This window comes from Octopus bimaculoides, chromosome 3, assembly GCF_001194135.2.
Source record: "Octopus bimaculoides isolate UCB-OBI-ISO-001 chromosome 3, ASM119413v2, whole genome shotgun sequence".
Classification (NCBI taxonomy): domain Eukaryota; kingdom Metazoa; phylum Mollusca; class Cephalopoda; order Octopoda; family Octopodidae; genus Octopus; species Octopus bimaculoides.
In genome coordinates this window covers 122,173,287-122,188,585 of record NC_068983.1, presented here as the reverse complement: position 1 = coordinate 122,188,585, position 15,299 = coordinate 122,173,287, and the positions used below count along the sequence as shown (strand labels likewise).

Here is a 15,299-nt window from a genome sequence, read left to right as displayed (position 1 = left end):
CATGTCCCAATTTGCCTAACGTTTAGGCCTGAGTTGTCTAACTATATGAAATTTGCCAAACCTTGGGCCGTGAATATACATAATACAGAAATTAAGTTTTTTTTAATTGAAATTCTTAATTTTTATGACTTTCTCATCATCGTTATTATTATAAGACATGGTATGAAATCAATTTTCCACCATGTCTAATTTAAATATAAAAAACTTTTATGGTGGTGGAAGGTACAAAAGGAAGTTTTTCCTGAAAGAAGCCTAGTATATAACAAAACAAAAAAATTAAGAGTGAGAGAGATGTGGTTAGGTCAGTTGATTTCAGAGATACTAAGCAGACCAACGATGTTCATTATTTATTGAATAAAATATTTGGGGAACTTGGGGGTATAGAACTTCCACTAAAACTGTTAGAATTACTATTTGTGACTCCTTTTTTCTTTAAACTGGCATTGTCATTGGAAATCTGTACCCACCATTTGCCTATATGAATAATTTTTCAACCACAGTTATCTCCCTTGTGACTAAAACATGGCCGTTACACCAGTTCACGTCACGAAAGAAGTAATAAAACGGTTATCTAAAATAAACCTACGTCCCGTGAAAAGGATTGCATTCACTTTTAATCCATTCGTCGGCGATTCCACTTCGCTGAGGTATGTATAGCTTTTGCAGCCTTAACTGAAATTATAACTAAAATAATGTTGGTGTTTTCTATGTGTTCGTTATATATTCTTCACATAAAAAGTGAGAAAGAAAAACACTAAGTACACCTTAACATACACTTGATGAAAAATACTTGTTGACCAGTGTAATAATAATAATAATAAATTATTTTTCGAAACTCAAAATGTTGATTTTTTTTGTTTATCTGAGGAAGACAGTCGCACCAGTTTTATATTCGAAGCGATCCTTCATATTACGTTCATCAACCCCCACACCCCAAAGAGGGGAAAAACAGAAATCTATAATTAACATGAAGTTGTATCTGCACCGACAAATTTCGGTCAATATAAAGATCCTCACCCGGGAACAAAAAAAAAAAAAAAATTAACCAGCCTGTGGGGTGTTAACAAGTATGTGGAAAACGAATATGAAAAAAAAAAAAAATGCGCGCTGACGTTCTTGTGATGTTCTTGTCTGTCAGTTGCCCGATTATCCCATAAACACAACAGTATTTTGTGAAACCTAACTGCATTCCCCTTAATGTAATCTATGACTTTTAAATCTCCACATATTTTCCATGAGTATCTTTCATGGGCAATAGCATGAAGATGACCGGAGAGCTTCAAATTACCATTATGTAGAGGTACAGCTTTTAAACTTTGTTTTGAAGAGTCAATAAACAAATGCCGCTCTGCAGGATCATGGTTTTGTGATAAACATTCGAAAAGTCCATCGATGTTACTGCTGAAAATAAGTTATACTAACACCGTGCTCTAGTAGATACTTCTTCAGTCTTGGTGCCAACAGTTCTGCTTTATCTTTTGTAAGAGATATGTCTCTGACAAGGTCATTCAGTTCAGCTTGGGAAAATTTCTGAGGTTCAAAGCTATCGTCATCAGCCACATAATCTTCCTCAGTGACAGTCTGCATCATCATCTGATGTTTCAATACCATCATCTGGTGGAACTGGAAATGGCAGACTTTCATTGTGAGGCACAGTCTCATTGCAGAATCCAAATTGGAATTACAATTTTGTGTTTATTCTTCATAGAAAATCCTGTGACATTTACTTTAGCAAAAATAACAGTCATTAAAATGGCCTTTCGGCTCCCTCCATATCATTGGAATGGCAAAAGGTATGGACTTCTTATTGAACCAGTCACATAATCATTTGAGCCAGCTGAGCAGATAAAATGCGGTACCCATAACTTGTCCTGATCTCCAAGAGGACAGTCAGAGTATAGCTTATAAATCTTCTTGATCTCTGGTGTTATTGTATGTTTTTGAGCTTTCACAATAGATTGTCCACAGACATAACAAAACACATCAGGACGATTTCTACACTGTCTTGACATCATTAACACTATAAAACAAGTAAGAAAATAGATACAAATGGTTATACTTATATTGAATTTGAGATGATGAAATATTTCATCAGACCAATTCTGACTGGACAATTTCAGGTGTTGAAATACCTATTTCATCAGACAAAACTTGATTGGTTAATTTAAGATGATGAAATATTGCATCTGAACTATGCAGCAATGGATAAGTAGTTTATTTTAAAGGTATATTTCCATGTTGTAACTGAAATACATGCATACACATCATTAATTGGAATTTTTATATAATGCAAGAGCTAAAACCAAATAACTTTCTCATCTTGAAAACTGTACATGATGTCAAAAAACTAATTGTATATTTGAAATCAGCATTGAAAACTACACTAAGTACACCTTGACATACACTTGATGAAAAATACTTGTTGACCAGTGTAATAATAATAATGGTATTAATAGTTTTATTAATTGCTATTTGATATATAATCAATTGCCTGTTATCCATCACCATGTGGTGAACACAATCAGTTTTCCTCAGTGATGGTAGTTGGGTCATCTTCAAGATTTTCAGTACCCCTCCTAAATTCAGCTGCTCACATTTGCACTGTTGGTAAATCTGGAGTATCATCCCCTAATGTAGCAACCATATCAGCATGAATATCCTTAGGGGCTAAGCCCTTATTCTGCAGGTATTGATAGCACCATGATGCTAAATTTTGTTCATTTTCAAGAGAAGTCACTACTTGTTACTTTAGAAGTTTTCTTTGAACAGCCAGATGTCAGTTTACCTGGAAAGAAATAATGCAGACTTAACTTCACCTTTGTATAATGAATTGAGCATTATTTTTTGTATTTAATTATTAATATCCAGTTTTGATAGGCAGTTTAGTTTGCTTATCCATAGGACACATTACTTTGGTTATCACTAAAAAATTATTTCAACAGTTCTTGCATACCTGGTTTAGATAACCTTAGACGAGAAAACATGCATTTGATGAAGCAGCATTTTAAAAATAGAAATTTTCTGTTTCTTTATACACAAATATAACTTTACACTGAAGAACTAGTAAGTTCATTATTTTATCATGGTATTCTTTTTCTATTCCAGGGAATGTTTGTTTCACTTGAACAGTAGAAAAATTCTTGGTACAAATCCCAAGGTGACCATGAAGGTTGATGTGAAATCTAATCTGTGTGATCCAGTCATGGAAATAAACTTCAGTAAGTTGGAAGTATACACACACACACACACACACACACACACATATGAGAGAGAGATAGAGATAGAGGGTGATACAATATACATGCACACACCCTGAGTGAAACTTGAAAGCTTCAAAAGTTATGGAAGTACTTACATGAAAATCTGTTGAAGTTTTTATTACTAACTTAATCTGTCAATCCTACTTATTTGAAAATTGATTACATCCAACAGGCATATGCATTGGGAGCTATATTTCCTTGCACCTATCCTGTATCTCCATCTACATTTGTACCAATGTATCAGTGTATTCCATTGCTTTTATTTTATAGTTGCTGTGACTGACATATAGATACTAGTGTGTCTAAAGTTCTAACTTGTATATCAGTTGCTTAGATTTCTACCATCTCTATTCCTACTATTTGACATTTTTAGATTTCAAGCTACTGAGTTTCCTATGCCTCTTGCTACAAGATAATTATTTCATGTCTGTTGTGTTAATTTGAAGGCATTTTGACTCAAACTCATTTTTCAAAGTTTCAAGCTATTTTTACAGTTCTTCAACAGATTCTTTATTGGGGAAAAAGGTCATTAGTTGAAAATTTCCGGTCTAGAATACTTATGGTTGTCTCAATGACCAGAATGAATAGAAGACTGAAAACAAAACTCTAGTGAATAACTCATTGCTATCCTGAATTATTCACCTTCAATCTTGATGTAACCAGAATCACTGATTATTCATCATCACCTAGTCATTATTACCCGCAACAAAATTGATTTAATCTCAATTTTTCAATTTAGGATGGCATGAAAAAATATCAACATTTTTCTTCCTTTTCCTCTATATTTTTGGTGTATTTTTTTCCAGATGATGATACTATTACACTTTACAAGACTAACAATTTGACTTCACTTGAGATTATTGATAATCTCCTACAATATTTGAACTCTAAAGACATTGTGGAAGAAAACATTGTTCTCACAAAAAAAGGAAAGAAACAGCATTGATGTATTGAACAGTAGGTTATTTTTGTGAAATACAGTGGTGCTAGATCAGCTTCTGGATTATGTAACTAATCATTAATCTAATCTACAAGCAACAGTGATAATGTTATTGGTGAAGACGCTGGAATATACTAAAACTTCATCTTAGAATTAATTTACAACAAATACAAGTATTGTTTTACAGTATTAGAACAATTAAAAACAATTTGATGCTTTTGATTCTTGTTTTTTTTATTTTACAAAATATAACACTAAAAGTATTATAGCATACACTATATGTTTTTATTGTTAGAGACAGTCCTATTTTACTACTTGAAATGTGTTTATTGATTGTCTCTGGAAAGTTATCCAGTTTCACTAATGGTGAAGAATCAGTGGAAACAGGAAGTGAAACGTTTCTAGAGTGTTACAGTAAATGTCATAAAGAGGGCTTTGCAAGTGTATCCTTTCTCTACCCCCAAAGCAATTTATAAGTTATTTCCAGGATATTGACATCAATAACATATCTCTTACATTTATGAATGACGGTAACAATTACCCAGTAGGAAAAAAAGACACAGAGGTACTACTTAATTTTTCATTAACAATATAATACTGCAATCTAAATCTTAATGACTTTTAACTATGTTTTGATGTTCGGGGGTTTTAGTCTTCAGTTATGTTGTGTATTGAACTCCTAATCAATATACAACCAAATACTGTACATTTGTTTAAATAATTAAGAATTGCCAATTACATGGTATGCATGAGTTTTATGTGAACTTGTCCATTTTTTTCTATATATTGCAATTAAAATAAATGGACACACACAGTTGATTCCATCGCTACAGGATTACAGTTAATGTTGTTAATCCTTCTAATATGTTCTGCTGTTGGTTGTGCTTCCGCTACGGTGAGATAGAAATTCGCAGTTTACAGCTATTTGATCCTTGTTCCTATATCCGTGCTTATGAAATAAGCAAATAACATAACTTGACAATGGCGTTGCTGATAGAGTAAGGTAAATTTCTTGGTAACAGTTGATTGAAAATGTCTCAACCTGGCTCATCGCATTCCAAGCAAAAGCTTACGTGGATGAATTAAAGGATAACCTACAAGATAATGACCAAAATCCCATGGCTATGAAATTCATTTCTTTGAAGCATTAAAAATTATCCTGAAGAATATTATGAAAATGACTTACAATGACCTAAAAAATTTGATTCTAAATCATTTTGTTCCTTCAAAGAAACTGATATTAGCCAAAAGAGCAAAATTCTTCTCCACTTTTCAAAAACCCAATGAGTCAGTTTCTTAATTTATTTCAAATCTGAGACACACCAGTGAATATTGCAATTTTGAAAGTCTGAAAATGTCAGTGAGTGAAAAACTCATATTGTCTCAGTTGGTTGTCAGTCTAAGAAGCAGTGAGGAAAGAAAGAAAGTTCTTCAAGTTAATGAAGTTAACAAACTCAGTTTAGAAGCAACAGTACAATTTTTACAACATTCTTAGCAAATGTCTGAATTTTGCAATGACAATTAGCCCAAGCTGGTTGTGCTTCTGCTACAGCAAGATAGAAATTTGCATCTTCAAATGTCTAGTTCTGGAGAATTTATAGGATATTACCTACAAATGGATGAATTTGATTATCAGTATGACAACTTCAAATATGGTTAATACTGCATTTGCTTCTGGGATGATTGTTACTGTTGTTATATCAACATCCTACACTGCATCCAAAAAATCCACTTGACTGACTGGCATAAAGTTGCATACCAATAGCACGTCAACCAGTAGCTTAGTGCCCTACACTAATCACTTTTTCCAGTTCTTTTTTTCAGTGTTAAACCACTGCCTGTGTTTGTCCTGTAGTTATTTAAACTGGATATCAATTAGGTCAATCTTTACCAGTTTCAGCAATCCTGTGAAGGTCATGGGTGCAGCTGTTCACTCTTGACAAAAGCATAAAAAATGAAACACTGTTTTTGCAGAACTGAGATCCTCTTCAACTATGACAAAATATGAATGACTAATACCTCAGGCAGTAGGATGGTACTTACACCTTAAATTACATATATTTTATGCTCAGTAATAGTGAATAATAATAAAATTGTAATATTTTATAGTTAAAGATAGATTAGAAAACTTCAAATAATTTTTCTGATAAATAAAATGCTATATTAACTACAATATTTGCACACAAATACAATTCCATAAAAATAAAATTACAATTTTTAAAAAATTGGTAAAATAAAACAGAAGAAGCGAAATAGTTTGAATAGTGTATGTGTATATGCATGAATTGATATATTTACATACGTGCTTGAATATATATATGTATCTATATACATATATATGTGTGTATATGTAGTTCACAGAGGAGATCCAGAGATTCTCTGTATAGAAGACATAATGTTGCTCAAACGATTCAAACTTAGATTCCAATGTCTTTACAGGGGTTCATTCCACAAGTTAAAGGAAGGCTATAAGAGGGATCAAATTGAGTGGGTATAGAGGCAATCATGCGGATAAACAAATTAGATACATCAAATTAAATATATCAAATAGGCTTTGGTCGGCCCGAGGCTATAGTAGAAAACACTTGCCCAAGGTGCCACGCAGTGGGATTGAACCCAGAACCATGTGGCTGGTCAGCAAGCTACTTACCACACAGCCACTCATTGGGTGTAACCAAAGGGTAGAATTCAGGGTCCATATCAGTTATGTTGATGTGGCTGCATGTATGTTATCACAAAAGTTCATACAGAGATGAAAGAATAAATACAAGATCTATACATTTACTGCATAAAAATATTTTTTATTCTTCTTTCGATGATAATACATGAAATCAAATTATAGAAGCTAGTTAGTTGAAGTAATTTTATGCAAGAGAGTTCAGAGATAGGAAATGTAGAACAGAGCAGTGGTGACTTTCAGTCAGTATCGGCTATAGGGCATAGAGAAATAGACATACATAGCAATGACATGAATGGCTCCAAGTCTAATCGACTAAGAAGTGAAAAGCTTGGTTAACAAGCTGTTTTTATTAAGGGTATGCTAGACATTCTAGAAACTTCCAAGAGAAATGCCAAGCTTGAATAATTAAGAATTACATTTTGTGATGATGATGCTTCAAGAAACTCAGAAAAGGGGGGTTACTCTTTGATCTTTCATGCAAGGGAGATCATTCAACTATTTACCTGCCGCTACACCCTCCTTGAAATTCAGACAGTTCCAAGGCTTCTTTTGTAAATGGCATGATGAAACAGTCACATATAGAATCTGAAACATAAAAATGTCAGTTAATAAAAAATATAAGCCATTACAAGTTAGAATAAACATAAAATGATGTTTTATGGGGTGTCTTTTTACTTCTGTCATGTCTGTATATAGATGCATATGTATATATATATATATCCTGCAAGACTGTTGTTGCTGGTGGCAGATACATATGGAAGAATTGACCACTTCAATCTGGGACACAACTAAATCAAAAGTGGCCTTTATAACCAAAAAGGGAAAGGAATGGGCTGGAGCAAAGAAGATAATTGAATGTGAATTTGTGGCAGGAGAGAACCTCCATGGACTCAAAGATTATTGGGAAGTAGCTGCAGATGTCAGTGAGTAGCACAAGAAGTACCCAGAGTTCATCACCAAGAATGGTTTGTGACCAAACATCATCTTATGGTTTGAACGGGGTACCAAAGTGATTCTCATTGAATTGCTAGTACCATACAGGAGCTACATCAAAGAGCAGCACGTCTTTAAGATGAGCAAATATGGTGAGCTGTGAAATCAGTTGAAGTTGGATCACAAGGAATTGTGGTTGCTTCAACCTGCTGGCTACTCGGACGATTGGGTATCAAAGGCCACAGAAGAACTGCCGCAATCAAATGTTTCTCTGATGTTGCTGAAAAGAGCTGGGCCAAGTTATAGATTACCTTGGTTATTTATAGGAAATATAAAGAAGAGATCTGGTTTCTTCTTGTGGTCAGCATGGCCTAGTGGTCTGAAATACAAACCTGGGAACACAAAATCACAAAAAGAATGACTTAGGTTCAAATCTTGTTAGAGACAGGTTTTGGAAAGCAGCAGGAGTTATGACCTGGGTGGGCCCAGTTCCCATAGAGTGTCAGGAATGAGGTCTGAAGAACTTGGAGGGATGTTCTTCCTCTGAAGATGTCTCCTGCTGTTCACTTGCCTTGCGGTGAGTTTCTGATATTTATTTATATATGCATATGTATATTATATATATGTGTGTGTGTATATACAGATGCATATGTATATATGTATGTGTGTATAGAGATTCATATGTATATGTGTGTGTGTGCATATGTAGAAGTATATGTATATATATACATATTTGTATATATATGAATACATATGTGCATATATATATGTATATGTGTATGTAAATATATATATTTATATATATATATACAGGCATACCTCACCCTACATCATTAATTGGTTCAAGGAGACACAACTTACGTCAAATTAATTTATTGCTAGGTTAGGCCAAATTTAATTGTCTCTAGGCTAAACCAATAACCATTCCCAGTTCTGTACTTTATTTATGAATGCATTTTCAATAATACATGTTTAATAAAAACCTATTTTAAGCTTACAGACAAATAATTTTTATTTTTTAATACAGTACAGTAAAAAAAAAAGGTAATCTAAATTTACGAATACAATTTGACGGTGTTTACTGTACATCGTGGACACTTTATTTATGAATGCGTTTTGCAATAAGACATGGTAAAATAAAAGCCTTTTTTAAGCTCAAAAAACAAATTCAGTAATTATTATTATTCCGCAATAGTAACAAAACAAAATTATTTTATATTTACCAATACATACATACAATTTGGCGATTTCATGATTTCATTCACTAAGCTGCACTACTTTATTGATGTGTATCTTAACATGTACTGTACATATTTTAATATGATTTTATATTCCTTTTTCTCTTATTCATTCTACAGTAACATGATTTTATGTGCTTTTAACGGTTTTCTAGTGATTTTACGATTCCAATACTTGTGGTGGACAGACGTAAATTTGAGTAAAATAACTTCACTTGATTTTTATTTTCCCATATGTTATTTTTGAAAACCGACGTATAATTGAGAATGACTTAAACTGAAATGACTTAAGCCAAGGTATACTTGTATGTATATATATATCATCATCACAAGGGCCAGTCCAGCGGTACTGGCAACAGCCACACTCAAATGGTGTTTTTCATGTGCCACCTACACAGGAGTCAGTTCAATGTTTTGTTCACATGCCACCAGCACAAGTGCTAGTAAGGCGAAGCTGGTAACGATTGTGCTCAAATGGTGCTTTTTACATGCCACCGGCATGGAAGTGAGACCACTGCTCTGGCAGTGATCCTGCTCGGATGGTGCTGCTAGCACTCCACTGGCACAGGTGCCAGTCATTGAATTTCGCTCAGTTTCGATCTCACTTGCCCCAACAGGTCTTCGCAAGCTGAGTTTAGTGTCCAATGAAGGAAGGTGGGCATGGGTGCCTGTCATCGAATTTGGTTAAATTTCGATTTCGATTTCATTTGCTTCAACAGGTCTTCACAAGCAGAGTTTCGTGTCCAATGAAGGAAAGGCATGCATAAGTGAGCTGGCTACATCCCTGGCAGAGGCCTCGGATCATAGTCTCACTTGGCTTGCCGGGTCTTCTCAAGCACTGCATATTTCCAAAGGTCTCAGTCACTAGTCATTGCCTCGGCGAGGCCTAATGTTTGAAGGTCATGCTTCACCACTTCATCCCAGGTCTTCCTGGGCCTACCTCTTCCACAGGTTCTCTCAACCGCTAGAGTGTGGCACTTTTTCACACAGCTATCCTCATCCATTCTCGCCACATGACCATACCAGCGCAATCGTCTCTCTTGCACACCACAACTGATGCTTCTTAGGTTCAACTTTTCTCTCAAAGTACTTACACTCTGTTGAGTATGCACACTGACATTACACATCCACCGGAGCATACTGGCTTCATTCCTTGCGAGCTTACGCATGCCCTCAGCAGTCACGGCCCATGTTTCACTGCCATGTAGCATGGCTGTTCGTACACATGCGTCATACAGTTTGCCTTTTACTCTGAGCGAGAGGCCCTTTGTCACCAGTGATTAAACAACCATCTAACAGATAATAAATATCCAATAGACTACTGGATGTACAGCTATGTATTTATATCCAAATGCTTACTGTTGTAAGGCAATAGCACAATTGAATAATAGGTATGAGTGGAGGTAAACAAAAGTTTACCCAGAATTTATAAGGCAAAGAAGAAAATGGAGAAGATAATTAGTTGACAAACATCAATTAGATCTATTTATTAATTACAATTAATAAACAAAATTAACAAAATTTATTTCATGTAAACATGTTTGGGGAAATCAATACATAACTATATCAATGAAGAAATAATTTGGGTATAAATTAAGTGTGCTGTTATTTATTAACAAAAATTCTCATCATAATACCCCTATGATGAGTAGGGTAAGACCAATGCCAATCCTACAACTTAATTGGTCTGCTAATATTTGAAAACAATAGCGTTGTTTGGATCCGTTAAATCTGTCAGCATATTCAAGGAATGAATTGTCTAAGAGTCTTTAAATACTAAGAGTAGTAATAAATAATATGTGTGATTAGGAATATGTTATTCTGTTATGAATTCATCTGAGATAGATTTCTAATTGAAAAATAATTGTCTCAACAAGAAAAGAAAAAATGAAAAATATGAATGAAAAATTTTCACTATTACAGAATATAGCTAAAGGGAAGTAAACGTGTAGTATATTATTATATTAAAATATGAAGACCTATATGTTTATACCCAACAAGCACAGATATAATTTACCCATATATTCACATACATACACATAGATACACACCTATATACATACATACACACATAAATATGACACGTAAAAGCACCCACTACACTCTCTGAGTGGTTGGCGTTAGGAAGGGCATCCAGCTGTAGAAACTCTGCCAAATTAGATTGGAGCCTGGTGTAGCCATCCGGTTGCACCAGTCCTCAGTCAAATCGTCCAACCCATGCTAGCATGGAAAGCGGACGTTAAACGATGATGATGATAAGATAAAATAAACTAAAAGAACATGTTCACATATATACATATACACACTCACACCCATAACACATTCACACACACACACACACACATATAAGTATATATAAATATATATATATATATATATATATATATATATATATATATATATATATATATATATATATATATATATATATATATATATATATATATATATACATACAACATATATGTATACACACATACATACATGTATACATACACATATACACATACATACACATATACATGTATAAATACTGATGGAATTAAATACATACACAAATAAATATCCACACTCATATATATATATATATATACACATGCCTACAAATATACATAAATAAGTTTACACGCACATGAAAATACCCATATGTATAAATGAATCTAAATATCATTACTCATGAATACACGAATAGACACTTACAAAAAGGGGTTCAGTTAATTGGGTAGCAATATCCTAAGAAGGATTTGTAGAATTAATAAAAATAAATTAGGCACTAAATTAAGGTTAAGGTTAATTGCAATGATAGAGAGAAACAGAGAGGATAGAGGTAGAGATTAATGGAAAATAATGAACATATGTAGTATTATAAATGTATAAAGTTATAAAGTTAATTGCAATTATAATAAAAAGTATTCAGGTTAGAATAGAGATGAAATGAAAGGAATGTAATTTTTTGTTGGGTAGTTTGTCATAAGAGGTATATGAATACACCTACATGTATAAGTATTAATAAGTATATGAATCAACATTCACAGATAAATGTTTAGAAATATATGGAGTAATACCCTCGGGAGGACCGGTATAAAAATATATATATAAAATAATATATACAGTATATAGAATAGGTTACTTTCTATAGGGGAAATTGAAATTTTGAAAATGCGATTTTTGAAAAAAATTTTTCAGAACCGGATCTTCCATAACAGAAAACGTGGGATTCCGTAAAAAAAAAAAAAAAAAAAAATCAATATATATTCATTTTACCGAAAGTTATGACGGAAAAATGGGATCTTTTGAATTTTCCGAAAGTCCTCTCCCCACCCCAGGGTCGTTAGCGTAAACTTGTTTTTTTTATATTCGTTTTCTACATACTTGTTAACACCCAGCAGGCTGGTTTATTTTATTTATTTATTTTTTTGTTCACGGATGATACTGACCCCCACCCCGACTTTGGATGATCATAACTTTCAGAAAAATGGATATTTTTTAATGAAATTTTCTTCGAATATGTGTTATATCATGTAGATTCCGATTATACAAAATGTTTTGGGAAAAGTGTTTTAGGAGGGAGTGGGGTGTGGAATTTCGGAAAATTCACCGGAGTCCACTTCAATTCGTCTTAACTTTCAAGAAAATCGATATTTTTAAATGAAATCCTCTACAAATATACCACGGACTATGTAGATTCTGAGAACGTAAGAATTTTGGGGGAAAACAATTGAGGGTTATTTTTGAGACTGTTCCCTACTCGGGTGTTTCGGAACAAGTCGTCCATATTTGTTTCGTTTTGTGCGTTTGTGCATCCGTAAATTTCTACTGAAGCAACAAACAGGCAATGAAGGCAAATGAAGCACCCCCAAAAGAAAACTCGTTATGCTAAAAATAACAGCTAAAGGTCTGGTACACTGAAATACGTTATTAAGACGACTTATCTTTTGCATACGATTTTTTTCACTTTGAGTAAATTCTCAGGTAAACGTTTCTGATAGAAAGGCAAAAGACATCAGAAGCAAAAATAAGGAATATACACGCACAGTTAAATATAGAAGTGTAAAGTATAATTTGTTAACAATCTCTATAATAAACATGATGTTGAATGGAATAATTTCCCGTTTGAACTTTTTTAATTATGCGTGCGTGCGTGTGTGCGTGGTAGAAATCTACGGATGCACAAACGCACAAAACGGAGAAAATTAAACAAATATGGACTTGTTCCGAAACACCCTCGAGTGGGGAACGGTCCTCAAAAATAGCCCTCATTTGTTTTTCCCCCAAAATTCCTATGTCCGCGGAATCTACATAGTCCGAGGTATATTTGTAGAGGATTTCATTTAAAAATATTCATTTTCTTGAAAGTTAAGACGAATTGAAGTGGACTCCAGTGAATTTTCCGAAATTCCCCACCCCACCTCACCCACTCCTAAAACACTCAGCCGCCAAAAACAAAATGTGCATATTCGGAATCTACATGATATAACACATATTCGTAGAAAATTTCATTAAAAAATATTCCTTTTTCTGAAAGTTACGAATATCCAAAGTCAGCGGGGGCAGAAATCTGTAGTTATGTTGCATTAGAAGGTAGCAATTGTTTTTAGACGGGGTCACCAATTGTAACGGTATGGTTAAGGTGGAATCAGTGGTCACTAGTGTAACTGTTTATATTATGATAGTTGTAACGATATGCAACGGCTCTTGTCGCATCAGAAGGAAGTAGTTATTCCTAGTCAGGGTTATAAATTGTTATCGATGTATGTGACAACTGTTCATGCGAAGGCTGCAATCCTTTAGCTCGGGGTCACCAATTGTAACGAGATGTGTTATAGGCGTTGTTTGCCATTTTGTAAGATAAAAGAACAGTGATCAATGTTGTAAAGAAATATTTATTTACCGTTACTTAATATAATGTCATACATCAACAGGCAGGTATAATATAATTGAAAGAGCATGCGAGGTTAAGAAAGTTAATTTCGGCCGGTATGTGCGTACACGTTCTCGTAGTAGTAATCCACAGTAGAGATAGAATACAGACAAGAAATTGAGCTAGTGAAAATTATAGAGTCGAGCTAAGTTGTGTCTTATAGTTGCTGATTGTTTCCCTTCTTTCTCCCTCTGGCCGTTTGTCTTTAGTGGCTGCCTGCTTGTGGCCATGACTCTAGTTGTCTCGGTTCACTAACTGATTTTGCTGATTTCTTTTCTTCTACCCCCATCCCGCCTTTGCCAATTTCAAATTTTCCAATGCTGTACCTTATTTTTCATTTATATAAAATGATAGAGAGGAGGATGTTATAGTTCTTTGAGAAATGCCAGTTGTAATTTTTGCAGTGCTTGAACACTTTAATACTGACATGAGGATGCATTCTATTATTGAGAAAGTATCTTATTTCAGTTGATAACTTTCCTTGACTGTTGATATTTCATATTTAACTGAAGTAGTATATTTAGAAGGTTGATTATCACGGCCGGTCAGAGAGTGACCATTGATTTCACACCTATGAAGCGCTTAGCTGTGAATGTGACTTGTCAGACTCAGTTTGAGTTTCACAAGTTGCCTATACTACAAAACGATTTATAGGTGCGAAACCAACGGACAAGGACAGCTGTGTGAAGTGTATATGGATAGCTACGTAAAGAAGTGCCAATCTCTAACTGTGATGGGAACCTGTGGAAAAAGCAGACCCAAGAAGACATGAGATGAGGTGGTGAAGCATGCTCTTGAGATATTGAGTCTCACAGAGGCAATGACAAGTGATCAAGACCAGTGCTGGTGACACATAAAAGGCACCTGTGCAGGTGATATATAAGAGGCACACGTGCTGGTGACATGTAAAAGGCACCCACTACACTCTTGACATGGTTGGCATTAGGAAGAGCATTCAACCGTAGAAACCAAGCCAAATCAGACTGGAGCTTGGTACAACTCTCTGGCTTACCATTCCCAGTCGAACTGTCTAAGCCATGCCAGCATGGAAAACAGATGCTGAATGATGACAAACGTGATAATGATATATATATATATATATATATATATATATATATATACCCAAAAGAAACTAGAATTTTATAATATCATTTTCTTCACTTAGATTTACATGTTTATACTTTTACCGCCTTTTAAATATTCTGTTTGAAGCAATGCATCGGTCCAGACGTATTTTCCACTGTTCGAAGCAGTCCTGGAACTCTTGTAAAGTGATGCCTTTTAACGCCTCCATCGTTTTTTTCCCTTCACTTCTTCCACGTCTGCA

The 15,299-nt window shown here is 34.3% G+C and overlaps 1 protein-coding gene and 1 long non-coding RNA gene across 2 annotated transcripts; one reads left to right on the top strand and one right to left on the bottom strand.

Moving 5' to 3' along the window:
* Positions 1-489: 489 nt before the first annotated feature.
* On the top strand, positions 490-4,420 carry LOC106870149 (uncharacterized). Its single transcript, XM_014916150.2, has 3 exons — positions 490-647; positions 3,106-3,218; positions 4,067-4,420. Exons 1-3 carry the CDS (start codon positions 523-525, stop codon positions 4,204-4,206), a joined length of 378 nt encoding a protein of 125 aa, XP_014771636.1. The 5' UTR covers positions 490-522; the 3' UTR covers positions 4,207-4,420.
* On the bottom strand, positions 2,113-14,968 carry LOC106870151 (uncharacterized). Its single transcript, XR_001409491.2, has 3 exons — positions 13,943-14,968; positions 7,384-7,465; positions 2,113-2,785 (listed from the first exon to the last, which is right to left on the bottom strand). It is a non-coding gene; the product is annotated as an uncharacterized LOC106870151 (long non-coding RNA).
* Between the last annotated feature and the right edge of the window lie 331 nt (positions 14,969-15,299).